The 15,645-nt window shown below is 41.0% G+C and overlaps 1 protein-coding gene across 2 annotated transcripts in view; it reads right to left on the reverse strand.

Moving 5' to 3' along the window:
* Positions 1–11,498: 11,498 nt before the first annotated feature.
* Positions 11,499–15,645, reverse strand: part of ANKRD33B (ankyrin repeat domain 33B) — a 154,605-nt gene continuing 150,458 nt past the window's right edge. For both annotated transcript variants that reach the window (XM_077491856.1, XM_077491857.1), the window contains exon 5: positions 11,499–13,522. In XM_077491856.1, coding sequence (XP_077347982.1) covers positions 12,687–13,522 — 836 coding nt within the window. In that variant the 3' untranslated portion in view covers positions 11,499–12,686. The remainder of the gene's footprint in view (positions 13,523–15,645) is intronic.

Raw genomic sequence — 15,645 nt, forward strand, 5'->3', positions numbered from 1 at the left:
TTCTCAGGCATCTGCAGGTTTTAAAGTGGGTGTTGTGTGCCTCCAGCACAGTATACACCTGTATCTACCATTTTTTGCTGGTGTTCTCTAATACAGGCATCTGCAGGAGTTAGTGGGTGTTGTGTGCCTCCAGCACAGTATACACCTGTATCTACCCTTTTTTGCTGGTGTTCTCTAATACAGGCATCTGCAGGAGTTAGTGGGTGTTGTGTGCCTCCAGCACAGTATACACCTGTATCTACCCTTTTTTTGCTGGTGTTCTCTAATACAGGCATCTGCAGGAGTTAAAGTGGGTGTTGTGTGCCTCCAGCACAGTATACACCTGAAGATACCCCTTATTGCTAATGTTGTCTGTTGCATATCTTGCATATTAGCCTTTAAAATTAACACTTTTGATTTTGAATGTTCGAGTCCCATAGACTTTAATAGGGTTCTAAAGTTTGTATGAATTTTTGGTCCGTTCTAAGGTTCTGGTGCGAACCGAACTGGTGTTCGGCTCATCCCTAGTCAGAATAGGCTTGGGAAGCAAGTGGCTAGAAGCACACCAGTTGCCCCACGCACACACATATGAATGATTGGGCGACACACGTGATATCGCTACGCACGCAAAAGTGAGAACAATAACTGAAGGTCTCTCATTAATGTTAATTCTAAACTGATGAGCTGTAAAGGCATTTAAGGAGTCACTGACTAATAATTTTGGGAACTGTAATTTTTCACTATTTTACAGATGCACGAAATTTTGAGATTTGACATATTTGGTATCTATTTACTTGATACCACCTCTTTTAATGTATCAAAATTTATGGATATTTTTACCTAGTTGCATTGGTCCAACTTGGACCAATGTAACTATGCATATAGCATACTTGTGGGATCCTTCTAGAAGCTGGAAAGCATTGTAGAAGATACTGCTACTACAGTAATCTCCACTAGTTTCTGGGTGATTCCTGCTGCATTCTGAACACAGTAGGTCAGATATGGCCTGTTACTTGAGGTCTGCGGTTGAAAACCACTGCTCTACACAAAAGCTGGCTCAGAGCGCCCCAAAAATAGGTAGGTATACACATCCTTCCATTACATGGTAGTTATAGTAGGCTTGTGTGTGGGAGCAGGTTTGGTATTGTAGAGGAGGGACATCTGACAATGGATGCCCCATAGTGGGTGATTTCACAGCATAGGTGTTACAGCCATTGTCGGTGATCTATCCTCTTCACTGAAGCCTGCCACTAAACAGAGCATGTGACTGGACTGGAGAGCACTCAGAATAGATAAGTAGAGACATCTTTCTTTTACAGAGTAGTTAGAATAGGCTTGGAATGGGGGTGAGAGCAGGTTTAGGTATAGTTAGTATAGGAATGCTACTCTAAATTGTGTTTATGTGCACAAAATTAAATTTTAGTATATTTTTTTCTGAAAATATAGAAATTTATAAAAATAAAAAAATAAAAATGCAACTACCATCTTTTTATTCTATGGGGCCACTGCATTCCAGTATTATAGAATATATTCAGATGTTTTAAGTAATTGTATATACAAAAATGCAGATTTTAATGTGTGTGTGAATATTTAAAAAAGATTACTCCAGAGGGGATGTGGTTAAAAAAAAAAAATTCTGTGCTTTTTTTATACCATTTGTTTTTTTTTTTTGTTTTTTTTTTTTACTTTCAGGCTGGGTTCACACTGCTGCGGGGGGAGATCCGGATGTGATTCGCACCGCAAATCACATCCGATCTCCGTAGCGATGCGAGTACAGCCATACAGATAGTATGGCTGAATTCGCATCGCTCCCGCAGCAAACTCGCACGGGACCCTTTTTTTGGTCCGCAACAGAATCGGATCGCATGGGGGTTCACACCATGCGATCCGATTCCTGTGCGAGTCGGCAGATCGCACTGCGATATGCGGACGGATCTGGGGGTGTCATTAACATATCATTGACACTCACAGCCGTCCGCATAGGGCAGTGTGAACTGCCGGCGGGAGTAATGCGATGCGGGAAAACGCCGCGGTGTGAACCCGGCCTCAAAGTGAAAGAAGGAAAGAAAGAAAGAAGGAAACCCCTCTTCATGTCCTCCCATTGTCGCCTTTAGGCCGGGTTCACACCGCTGCGATGCGGGAACGCCGCGAATCCGCGGCGTTTTCCCGCATCGCATTACTCCCGCCGGCAGTTCACACTGCCCTATGCGGACGGCTGGGAGTGTCAATGATATGTTAATGACACCCCCAGATCCGTCCGCATATCGCAGTGCGATCTGCCGACTCGCACAGGAATCGGATCGCATGGTGTGAACCCCCATGCGATCCGATTCTGTTGCGGACCAAAAAAAGGGTCCCGTGCGAGTTTGCTGCGGGAGCGATGCGAATTCAGCCATACTATCTGTATGGCTGAACTCGCATCGCTACGGAGATCGGATGTGATTTGCGGTGCGAATCACATCCGGATCTCCCCCCGCAGCAGTGTGAACCCAGCCTTAAGGTCTCTATCTGCTCAGTGGATACCACTGAGAGCTGTTTAGCTTCTTCGGCAGAGTTAAGCAGCTCCTTGAGTGGTGGTGACCTCAAATCTGCTCTGCAATGATTTGCAATGGTGAAAAAAAAGCAGCTGTTGTGGGCTCCAAGCAAGGCGAACACCTTTTAGTTAAAATAAAACTTAAGGCAAAACTTTTTTTTTTTTTTTTTTACATTTTGGACAGATCGAAGATGGATTAGAACACCAATTTGGCTTTTACTGCTGTCTGTATCCCTGTTAAGGAGATTAAGGCTGGGTTCACACTATTACGAATTGGATGCAGTTTTCTCCACATCCAATTCGCATGTCAGGAGATTGTGACTGGCTCTCAATCGAGCTGGTTCACACATCTCCAGGGCAGTTTTTGAAGCAAATTGCACAGGGGTCCTGTGCGTCTTCTGGTCCATTTCAGGTCTGAATTCAGACAAAAATTCGGACCGAAATCAGCCGCTTCATATGGCAGTGTGAACCCAGCCTCACTCTCTCTGTTTGTCCTGTTTTTACCATTATCGTTGAAAGTAAAGGTAAAAAAAAATAGAACTAATATTGGGCTATCCCCAGAAACGTAATAGGGACACTAGTTCTGATGACCTGGGGGGGCCCCAAGGAATTCCCCTAATTTGTGGGGATTTCCTCTCACTTTCCGTTTTGACTACAGGAAAGTGAAGGAACATCTCTCCAATGGGACACAAATGGCAAAAAAAAAACAACATACAGTGGTTATAACCCTCCCTTACTCTATCCAAAATGAAAAAAAAGTTTTGCCTATAGTTCTACTATAACAGCAAAAGTGGAAATCTCATTTAACTATATATTACTTCAGTATCTACTAGCCCTATAAAAAAAAAATCTATTTAGTAATATATGTATTTTTGCTACACTTTATTTTAAGCATAATTTCTCAAACTTTAAGTCGTACTAGCAATACATTTTTGTAGAGCTCAAAAAGCCCAGAAAAACATAGCATGCCTGCATTCCTGGGGGGATCCACAGATTATGTAGTGATTAAATATGGCTTTGAGAGTTTCTGCTAAAATCATAATCGGTAGTACACTTTGTTCCTTTTAACCAAGTTAAAGCGGGAGTAAACCCGCTGACATTTTTTTTCCAGACCTGTAAGACAAAAGGCACAATGAGCTAGTATGCAACGCATACTAGCTCATTATGAAATACTTACCTTAGAACGAGGCCCGAACATCTCACCCAATCCACGTCGAGAGAGCTGACATGTTCCCTCTGCGTGTTTTCCGGGTATCACGTCACCGGCGTCACTCCCACGGGAGATTTCTTTCCGGCAGGGTCCGGCATCTGCCGGACTTTTAGCCGAGAATCCCCTGTGCGCATGCGCTGCTGCAGTCAGTGGCTCATTGCAAGGGGAATACCTCCTAAACCATACAGGTTTAGGAGATTTTTTTTTACCTACAGGTAAGCCTTATTATAGGCTTACCTGTAGGTAAAAGTTAAAAAAAACACTATACAAGGTTGTCTTTGACTTTAAGTAGTCGAATGGGGACAATAAAAAATGATTTGCGTTACTGGTGAAGCTGATACATCTTTGTTATGATCATTGAAATCCCCTAGTCATGAAAAGTTCAGTAGGCTCTATAATGAAGATGAATTCATGTTTAAACAAATATAAACCCAAATGCAAACATTTTGTAAACTGCTTGCAACGTACCAATCATTAAATGTGGTGACTGCATTTGTTTTCTTTCGTGATCTGGTCAGTAAGTCTGGTTTTGCTTTTCAACCTCTTTTAACAAACCAAGCTGACCAGCTAAAGTGGCAGTTAGAGGGTTAAAATTATTGATCACTGACAGGGGTGCTTACAATGATCATTTATATCATGTAAAACCTTTATCGACAAAGGTAAAAAAAAAACTTGCTATTGCTGTTTAACCACTTCAGGCCATTTTTTGCTATATAGCACTGTTCTACCTTAACTCGTAATTGCATGGCCATGCAATACTGTACCGTATAAATCAAATGGATGTATTTTCTTTCACACAAATAGAGCTTACTTTTGGTGGTATTTGACCACCACTGGGTTTTTTATTTTTTATTTTATAAATAAAAAAGACCAAATTTTTTATTTAATTTTTTATTTTACTTTCTGCTATAAAACATTCAAGAAAAAAAAATCTTCATAAATTTAGGCCAAAATGTATTATGCTACATGTTCCTGGGGAAAAAAATCCCAATAAGTTTATATTAATTGGTTTGTGTGAAAGCTATATACTGGAATTTATTGGTTTGTGTTTAAGTTACTATATATACTGGAGTGTTTTGTTTACTCCTTTCTTTTTTTTAATACTAAGCCCTTGTACACACGGTCGGAGATTCCGACAACCAAATCCGTCGGATTTTGTCCGACGGATCTTGTCCGAAACTGTTGCATACACACGGTCGGACGAAGTTGTCGGAAAATTCGATCTTTCAGAACGTGATGACGTTATTTCGTTACGATGGGACTACGTTCAGGCTAGTAGCCAATAGATTGGATGTAGGAATTTGATCTGAGCATGCGTGGCACTTTGTCCGATCAGAATTCTCTACACATGATCGGAGTATGTCCAATCCAAGCATTTTGTCTTAAAATATTTCTGTCAAGTTGGAAAATTTGGTCCGACGGATATTCAGACGGAAACAGTCCGATGCAGACCACACACAGTTGGAATATACGACAAAACGCTCCGATCGAACACATTCCGTCGGAATCTCTGATCGTGTGTACAAGGGCTAATAATGGTGGGGATCAGAGACTTATAATGGGACTATGATGGTGTGATGGACAATCTGACACTAACTGACACTGGGTGGGAACTGACTTAAATGACAGCATCAGTGTCATTAATACCGTGATCAGTGATAATACTATACACTGTCACTGTACTAATGACACTGGCTGGGAAGGGGTTAACCTCTTGGGGTAATCAAGGGGTTAACTGTGTGCCTAACAAGTGTGAAAGCAGAACTTTACCCATAACAACTTGATAAAAAAAAGAATGTTCTTTAGCAAGGAACATACATTGCACATTATTAATTATGCTACCAAAATCAGTGTGCTGTAATTTGTCTCCAACATTGCTCCTGGCTCTTCTTGCTGGAGGCTGCCATTTTGCTGAAGACCAGAGCTCCTGAACAGCAGTAAATTATAAAGCGGAACTAAACCCATCGATTTAACAGTTTACAAAAACATTGCTAACTGTCACATTTGCTTGTGTCCTCAACTAACCTGTCAAACCATCAAATGTCGGCCGTCATAACTGATCACATGTGCAGCACCATAGCAACCACAGATCAAACAGACTAAGATGGCAGCTTCCAGGATAGGAGGGTTTAGTTCAGCTTTAAGCTTTTTTTTTAATAAATTTAGCAGTGCCTAAAAATACCTAAAACTTAGAGAGCAACTGAGCATGTGCAAAGCAGGGTCAGGCAGTGTATTACTGGATTTTAAACAGTATAGGCACTTATTTTTAATGTTTTATATAGCTATACCTGCAAAAAGAGTCCAGCCTGAAGTGATATAGCAGGACTTAATTCTCTGACTAAAGTTCCAAAAATCTATTTCTTCTCCCTGCTTAGCATGTCATGTTGAAGCTGGTCAAAAGCACCTCTCAAAAAATCCGAATGACTTCTGATATGTCTCAAACTGATGTAGTCGACACAAGCCTCTAACTGTGTAAAAACTAGGAGGGATGAAGAGGCTGCAGGGAGAGGAGCTGAAAACAGGCCGCACAGCAACTTACATTCTCCCTTCTGAACATATCATATGGCTCTGATATGACTCGGTATTTGGTGGAGAAAAAGCTATGCCTTGTAGGGCCTTCCTGCCAGTGAAGCTCAACCAAGCCGTCCTTGAGATATCGGAGCCCTTCAGCATTTGTATGCATATTTTCAGCAAAAATGCCAAGGAGAAATGTATTTGCAGGCTTGCTTACCTGCACATATTTTTTCCGAAATGTAGCAGATTGCATTAAAAAATGTTTTAAAATAGACAAAAGCATTGTTCTAAGAGCCCTTTCACACCGAGCCCCCCAGGCGTTGGTGGTAAAGCGGCGCTATTTTTTGTGCCGCTCTACCGCCATTTTAGCGGCGCTATTCGGCCGCTAGTTGAGTGGTTTTAACCCCTAACGCTAGTGACCAAAAAGGGGTTAAATCCGCCCGCAAAATGCCACCAGAGCTGCGTTTTGCCGGTGGTATTGCAGTGCTGCCCCATTGATTTCAATGGGGAGCAGTGGTGGAGGAGAGCGCCAAAGAAGCTGCTGCCATTACTTTTTCTGATACCCTGCCAGCGCACCGCTCCTGTGTGAAAGCCCTCGGGCTTTCACACTGGAGTGAATGGACCCGCTTTTTTCAGGAGCTATACAGGCAATATTTTTAGCGCTGTAGTGCCTCAAAAATGCTGGCAGTGTGAAAGGGGTCTAAAAGCTTAATTTGAGTGGACAAAAACACACAGCCATTAATGTCTAAACCACTGGCAACAAAAGTGAATACACCCCTAAGAGAAAATGTCCAAATTGGGCCCAAAGTGTCAATATTTTGTGTGTGCCACCATTATTTTCCAGCACTGCCTTAGACCCTCTTGGGCATGGATAGAAAAAGATATTTGGGAGATATGGGACTTTAAGGGTGCATAGCAACAGGAAACTAAATAAACAATATATTTAAAAAAATATATACAAATTTTATTAAATGAGCAACATCATAAAATCCATCCATACATACAATACAATCATAGCCATAGATGTTTGAAAAACATCTTATTAAAGACAACGATTTACTGTGATCACGTTGAAGTTTTCTACAGGTGATGAGTAACACCCAAACAAGAGAACGCCTACCTCTGTGTACATTCCTGCCATGAATCTCATATCTCACTCTTATCCTGTTAACCTAACACTTATATTTGTTTATATTGGCAGGTTACGTCTGGTACTGTTGGTTATCATATTATTCTCTACCCCTCCCTATGGGTAACCCGCCAATAATTTGGCGTTTATTGGCATGCAGAGGTAGTGCATTACTGGATCCCATTCCCTTTTTTAATTCCATTTAGGCTCCTTTACTCAGTCCAAGAGGTAGGAGTTCTCTCATTTGGGTGTTACTCGCCATATATGTAAATGCAACCATATGTATACACTAAGATATTATATGCCTACAACTGATGTACTAATTTTTGTTTTTTCTGTTTCTATCCCTTTCCCGCTGAGCGTACGCACATCTGCGTACTCGGCTTCCGGGGGGTATACCGGGATGATGCCCGCACCTGCAGGCATCATCCCGGTACCGTTTTGATCAGCGGGCGATTGGCTATCCAGCCATAACAACCGATGCGGCTAAAAGCCGCTCGGCTGTTATGCCGGAGGAGCGGGAGGGGACGTCCCCCCCCTCCCGCCGCCTCCCGCCGCTGTTACCGGTGCTCCCGCTCGATCGGGAGCACCGATTCCTTCTGCGCTGCCTCCGGCCGCTGGGGAGGAACTGGAACGAAGCCGTAATCGGCTTCGTTCCAGTCTCCTCATAGTAAACACGGAAGCGACGTCATGACGTCACTTCCCGTTTACTCGGCTGCCAATGGCGCCGGTTTAAAAAAAATATCCGGTATTCAGAATCGCCGCTTTCGGCGATCTGAATACACTGAAGTGTAAAGGAGGGGTGGGGGGTCTTTTAGACCCCCGATCCCTCCATAAAGAGTACCTGTCACCGCCTATTACTGTCACAAGGGATGTTTACATTCCTTGTGACAGCAATAAAAGTGATCAAAATTTTTTTTTTTTTATTTTAAACAATTTAGTCATTTTAAAATAAATAAAATAAATAAAAAAATAAAAAAAATTTTTTTAAAGCGCCCGCCGTCCCCGCGAGCTCGCAAAGCAAAGAAAACGCATACGGAAGTCGCACCCGCGTATGTAAACGGTGTTCAAATCACACATGTGAGGTATCGCCGCGATCGTCAGAGCGAGAGCAATAATTCTAGCACTAGACCTCCTCTGTAACGCTAACCTGGTAACCGTAAAAAATGTTTAAAGCGTCGCCTATTGAGATTTTTAGGTACCGTACTTTGTCGTCAATCCACAAGTGCGTGCAATTATAAAGTGTGACATGTTTGGTATCTATTTACTCGGCGTAACATTATCTTTCACATTATGCAAAAAAAATGGGATAATTTTACTGTTTTTTTTTTTTAATTCATGAAAGTGTCCCTTTTCCCAAAAAGTTGCATTTAAAACACCGCTGCGCAAATACCGTATGACATAAAATATTGCAACAATCGCCGTTTTATTCTGTAGAGTCTCTGTTAAAAAAATATATATAATGTTTGGGGGTTCCAAGTAATTTTCTAGTAGAAAATATGGATTTTAACTTGTAAACACCAAATTCCAAAAATAGGCTTAGTCATGAAAGGGCTATAGCACAATCAAAGTTGACTGATTACAGGTTCTTTTATCCAATAAATGAATTGTCACGTTCTCTTCCTGAAAAAGCCACATGGCAAAACATGTAGAAAACTTGAACGTGATCACAGTAAACCATTGTCTTTAATAAGATGTTTTGCACACATCTAAGGCTATGCTTGTATGTATGGATTTTATGATGTTGTTCATTTAATGCAATTTGTATATATTTTTTTAAATATATTGTTGATTTAGTTTCATGTTGCTATGCACCCTTAAAGTCCCATATCACCCAAATATTATTTTCTAATTTTCAAGGGATGATGGTGCCATATTTTATGTAGATTTCAATACTGGTCTCTGCCCACATATTCCACTATACTCTTGGGCATGGAATTCACCAGAGCTTCACAGGTTGCCACTGGAGTACTCTTCCACTCCTCCATGACGACATCACGGAGCTGGTGGATGTTAGAAACCTTGTGCTCCTCCACCTTTCGTTTGAGGATGCCCCACAGATGCCTAATAGGGTTTAGGTCTGGAGACATGCTTGGCCAGTCCATCACCTTTACCCTTAGCTTCTTTTGCAAGGCTGTGGTCATCTTGGAGGTGTGTTTGGGGTCGTTATCATGTTGTAATACTGCCCTGCAGCCCAGTTTCCGAAGGGAGGGGCTCATGCTTTGCTTCAGTATGTTACAGTACATGTTGGCATTCATGGTTCCCTCAATGAACTCTAGCTCCCCAGTGCAGGCAGCACAACCCCAGACCATGACACTCCCACCACCATGCTTCACTGTAGGCAAGACACACTTGCCTTTGTACTACTCACCTGGTTGCCACCACACACGCTTGACACCATCTAAACCAAATATGTTTATCTTGGTCTCATCAGACTGCAGGAGATGGTTCCAGTAATCCAGGTTCTTAGTCTGCTTGTCTTCAGCAAACTGTTTGCGGGATTTCTTGTGCATTATGTTTAGAAGTAAGGATGAGCTCCGGCGTGTTTGCACACCCCATGTGCAGAGCCCATCAGGAAGTTGACACTGCACTGCACTAATCACAGGCAGTGAGACACTGTCCTGAAGCATGGCTGCAGAGATCGGGAAATGTCTCACTGCCTGTTATTAGCACAGCACAGTGCTGACTTCCTGGTGGGCTCTGCCGTGGGGTGTGCGAATACGTCAGAGCTCATGGCAATCTTCTTATAGCCTAGGCCATCTTTATGTAGAGCACCAATTCTTTTTTTCAGATCCTCAGAGTTATTTGCCATTCCAGTGACCAGTATAAGAGAGTGTATAACACACCTGATGCATTCACATCTGAGACCTTGTAACACTAACGAGTCACATGAAATCAGGAAGGGAAAATGGCTAATTGGGACCAATTTGGACATTTTCACTTAGGGGTGTACTTACTTTTGTTGCCAGTGGTCTAGACATTAATGGTTATGTGTTGAGTTACTTTGAGGGGTAATTAGCTTCAGTGTTGTTCTATGAAAAGATATAATAAAATATTTACAAAAATGTGTACTGACTTTTGTGAGATACTGTAGCTAAAGTGTCTGAAAAGTGCCATAAGGACTTTTAACAAACATGGCATCCCTGTGTCTCTCAAACCCAGGAATACACTAAGACAGAAGCTTGAACTCCCAAAATACCAAACAGTGAAGTAACTTGAAATAGGCAGTGCAGTGTAGTGAGAAATATAACCTGTACAATGGGGAGACAAAAAAAAACTTCTCAACAAATGAATTGCCTGATATAGGAGGGCATGTTCTACAAGTCACGACTCAAACTGGAGCAGCCATCCCTGAGCAGAGGTGGGGGCATATAAAATGGCATTTTAACATCACTCCGGTGATTTGACATTTCAGCCACGTAAATCAAAGGAGTAAACCTATGCAGACTTTCTGACACAGTGCATGGTAATTGGATTTAGGTGTCCATGCTACCTGTGTGAATATAAATGTAGGGGTATGTTCCTGACACTCGTTAGAACTGAAGAAGTAGCTTGGATGAACTAAAAAACAAGTTCAATTGAATGTGACTATAAATAAGTATATCATAACCTGGATAAATGAAAACCGCAACAGACTTTAATTGCCAAGTATCAACCTGTTCTGGTAGATCATAGCCTGAATAATAGTATACAGCACCAAGCTGCAGTTTCTAAAGCAAGGGGGGAGAGAGATAATTTTGCCTTTGTACAAATCATTAGGACCTCATCTGGAATATGCAATTCAGTTTTGGGCACCAGTTCACAAAAAGGATATTGGAGAACTGGACAATCTGATAAGAGGCATGGGGGAAGATTAGCTGAACTGAATTCAATCTATCGTGAGAGGAAGCATTAAGGGAGGATATCATCAACATGTATAAATACATAAGGGGTCCATTTCATGAACTTGATATAGAGCTATACACTTTAAAGGTCATTACAGGGGACAAGTGGGCTAATCTTCAAATAAGGAAAGGCTTCTTCACAGTAAGAGCTTTGAAAATGTGGAATAGACTCCATTTAAGAACTAATTGCGGCCAGCTCACTATATTGTTTAAAAAAAAAAAAAAAACTCCCAAAATAAAACTGGATACTAGTATTCAAAGGCAGTTGATCCAATTGCCTTTGGGAATCGGGAAGGAATTTTTCCCTCAATGGAGCAAATTGGATCATATTTATTTATTTACTTTGGGTAGAGGATTGTGTATATAGAGGTTTTCTATTGTGTGTGTTTTTTTGGATTGAACTAGATGGACTAGTGTTTTTTCAACCTGACTACATAATTATCTAATCTGTTCAGTGCTTCTGTTTGTCCCCGGCACCAACCTGAGATAGGATAAATAGGTGGCGTGAGAGTATTCCTGCCCTCTCTGTAACAGTGACTGTTTCCTACACCAGTCCTAAATTTCGGCACTACAGTGCACCAATCAACAATGCTTACTCTCCTCTCTTGCTGTTACTGAGGAGAAACAAATTTATGGAAAGGATTCATAACTGCCAATTGAAACTTTTAGAACAAACTTAAAAGCTTCTGTCTTTTTACAGGTTTTTTTTTTTTTAAAGTTAAGTTGGGTTCTAACCTAGTGTAATGGTGTTACTAGTGTGTTAGGAGACTGCATTTTAAACTTACTCTAAAATATTTAAAAGATACCTGTCAAGAAAGTAATGTGTGGGTTGGCTTTGCTGACCTCCTTTCTAATGATCATAGTTACCTAGGAGCTATAGATTTAGTAGGAACTCAGAAGCATGCAGACAATGAAGGGAGAACTCCTGAAATGCATATTTGTTTTGTGTCTGTGATTTAGTTGCATGACAGCCACAACTTTTTCTAAAGGAGAACAGCAGCGGCAGTCCATGTATTTTTCTTATAAAAGTACTGCTTGAATGTAGAGGAAAGGGGGTAGACTCCCAAAAGCTTATCCTGAAAAAGTAACTGTTAGTGCAAATAAAAAAGGACTGCTATAGTACTAGCTATGATGTTCCAGGTGTACAAATATGGCTGCAATCTCCTTTCATGAAAGGTTTCCATTGACATGGTGGCATGTCACAACATTGTGCGCTATATTTTTTTGGCTTACTATTGACACAGGATATCCTTTACCAACTTTTTCATTGTGCACTATTCATGCATAAGTATTCCATTTATTCTGCTTTTTATGTGCAGTTGGACTTTTACTTTTTATGAGACATAAAATATGTGTATTTTATTAGCCAAATACACTTGTATTAATTTTCAATCATAGGTTTACAATGTTTTGATTTGCACCCAAGAATGTTAAACATTAAGTTCTTTGTCTAGCATTTTTTTTTTGCTTTTGTGCCTCTTCAAGTTTTCGAAGTGCCTGTTCCTCTGCTTTCTTTCTCGCTTCCTTTATCTCTTTATATCGCCATTTTGGAATCTGTAAGTAAGTGTTGTCATTAACACTACTGCGTCTTCTTAATTTTTCAGGTCGGTAAGTAGGTGCAGGTGCTTTGCTGATCCGAACTTTTGGAATGACGTAACCTGGTCTCACACTGCTTCTTCTTAATAGATTTAGAGGTAGAAGGCTTGTTCTTCTGTTAATCACATCAGCCCTTGGAGATATATTTACCTGAAGACTAGCTCTTCTTTCCTTTTTTTTGGGAACTACGATAACCTGAGTGTTTTTGAAAAGTTTTTCTAAGGTTTTTGGGTTGACTTTATCTGAAGTTTGTATTTCTTCAGCTCTTTGTTTTCCAAGAATCTCCTGTACAGTATATCTACGTTTCCCAATACAGGGGGGGCTACCTGGACATACTGTTCTGCAACTAACAGCAACAAATGGGCTGCTCATACTGGTGGTAATTTTAACCATGAAATCAAGGACCCCATCTTCTTCTGGTTCACTAAAATAATTGAAGGTAAATGCTGATTTCATACATTCTGAGATTCTCTGTGCACATGATTTGGGCTCTGCTGCTTTGGCAAGAAGCTCTTTCATCTTAGGCCATTCCATTTTAAACTGGTCACTGAATTGTTCTGCCAGTGGTCTCTCCTGTAGTTTTTGCATGAGATAGGCTGTGTCATATCTCCCTGTAAATCTTGCCCATTCTCTAGACGTGAGTCCCCGATTTGGATCAACTGCATGAATATCAGCACCTAAAAAAGAAAATTGAATATGTGACAGATATATACAATGATAAAAGTAAGTACAGTATATTGTAAGACAATTTCTATAATGTTTGTTTTTGCATTTTTTAACAATAAAACTATGAAAGCAAGTTAATGAAATACTGTTAATTGGTTAAATGTCCATTACAAATTATTGCTCTTTCACAAAAAAATATTGTTATTGTTTAGACTAGAGGAAACCTGTATTGAGAATAAATGGAGCTGATGTTGCTGGACTACTTCTAAGAAAACTAGTTACCTGGCTGTCTCTGGTTTCAAAAGTTTTCTGAGTCACTGACAAAACAAGCTTGCATATTAGAGAAACAGTGTATAGTTGGAACTCCTGATCTGCATATATGTTTCAGGCCAGTGCTGCACAAAATATTAAAGCAGGACATCCGGGGGAATTATTTTTTAAAAGGGAAGGTCAGTTAGGGCAACTTCCACCTACTCTCAGCACAGGTTTCTTCTAAAGAAATAACTTTTTAAAAAGTAATGACTGGGGTCTTCCAGTAATATAATTGTGCAGGGCTACTTAGATTGCTTGTGAAATATTTATATTTGCCTCCTATTTTGCTTTACTTATTTTACTTATGGTTTTGCACAGAGCAGCCCCGATCCTCTTTTCTCGTGCCCCCATAGCACTGGTGCGGTGCATGCTTGCTCCCAAGCCCATAAGCCAATGGCTCCTGCTGCCTTTTCTCAGGCTATGAGGTGGCAGAAACTCTGGACAGCAGCCATTCCCATGCTGGATCGCAAAATAAAAATACCTTCAACTTTTAAAACCACTTTAAAGTATTTTCAAAGCAAAAGTTGTTTTTCCTGTTTTGGAAAGAGTGGGGAAGGATTAGAACTGTAAGTTTTTTTTCAGATTACCCTCACTTTTAGTTCAGCTGAAATTGGTTCCACCACACAGGAAATGTGAAAAAATCTCCAACAGGAATACAGACATACTCTACTAAAGAAAAAAATATTTATTTCTACCTGTTTTGCTGTTGGAGAGTTACCGTAACTTTCTATCTGGTAAAACAGCCCTAAAATTGTGCATTCCTGTGAAACAGTGACACATTTTGGTGCCCAAAATTGTCTATAGGTGTTGCACATTGTTTTCCTGTTCATTCACCAAAGGCCAATCATGGCTTAAGGGGACTAAGTCCATGCCCCACACTATATTCCAAATATATAATATGTTATCCACACCGCGTGTGACCATCACCAGTGAGAAATGCCTGCTTAGCGGACAAATTCGACCTGTAAAGAGGTCAATAGTTTGTTCATATTCTTATGATTAGTATATCATGTTAAAAATTATGCGTGACTCTGCTCTTGGTCATTCCGTGGTGTACTGTTTCTAATACACTTCAGGTGGTGTATTAATATTATATATTTATTTATTGTGACAGAACAGATCCCTGTCCTAGTGATTGTCGCCCAGGATTCTCAAATCGGCAGGTTGAGAGGCTCCAGGAGAATTATTCAATTTGGAGGAAACTGTTTTATCCGTTTCCTCTGTGGTTGGTAAAATCCAGTTGGGGACCTGGAGCCTGGAGATTTCATAGCAATCTGGGTGGGATGGAATCTCCAATCCTGGGACCGGGTTTTAAGAACAGCCAGGAGTCTGGCTTGTTGATTGTGTAGGTGGGTCCTGGGCTTATAGCAGAGCTAGGGCCAGGGTTCTGGGCTCAACCCTCCCCAGGAGTCCAGGCGTGCAAGGGAGAAGTGTGCCTCTTGGCACAGAACAGTCTGATAGAACAGACGGAGGGTTCAAGCCAGTGGGCTGAAGCAGCCAGGAAGCTTTAAGAGAGAGTGTCTCCAGAGGTACAGAGGGGGTCCCAAACAAGGACACAGTTGTAAGGTCAAGAGGACCGAAGTCAATGCCTGAACAGCAGTGCTGACCAGAGAGCCAGGTGGCGCAGTATTTTCCATTTGTAATATTCATTATTGCTTTGAAGTTGAAACCCATGCGTGTGAATCCTGGATGGACTGTTTTTTCTTTTACTTCAATAAACATGGGCCAAAAAAGCCCTTAAACCGCATATCTGATGTAGATAGATGTAGATATATATATATTTATATTTAGACACACACACACACACACACACACACACACA

This window comes from Lithobates pipiens, unplaced genomic scaffold (genome assembly GCF_037356315.1).
Source record: "Lithobates pipiens isolate NorthernLeopardFrog02 unplaced genomic scaffold, aLitPip1_a1.2 Scaffold_19, whole genome shotgun sequence".
NCBI classification, from domain to species: Eukaryota; Metazoa; Chordata; class Amphibia; order Anura; family Ranidae; genus Lithobates; species Lithobates pipiens.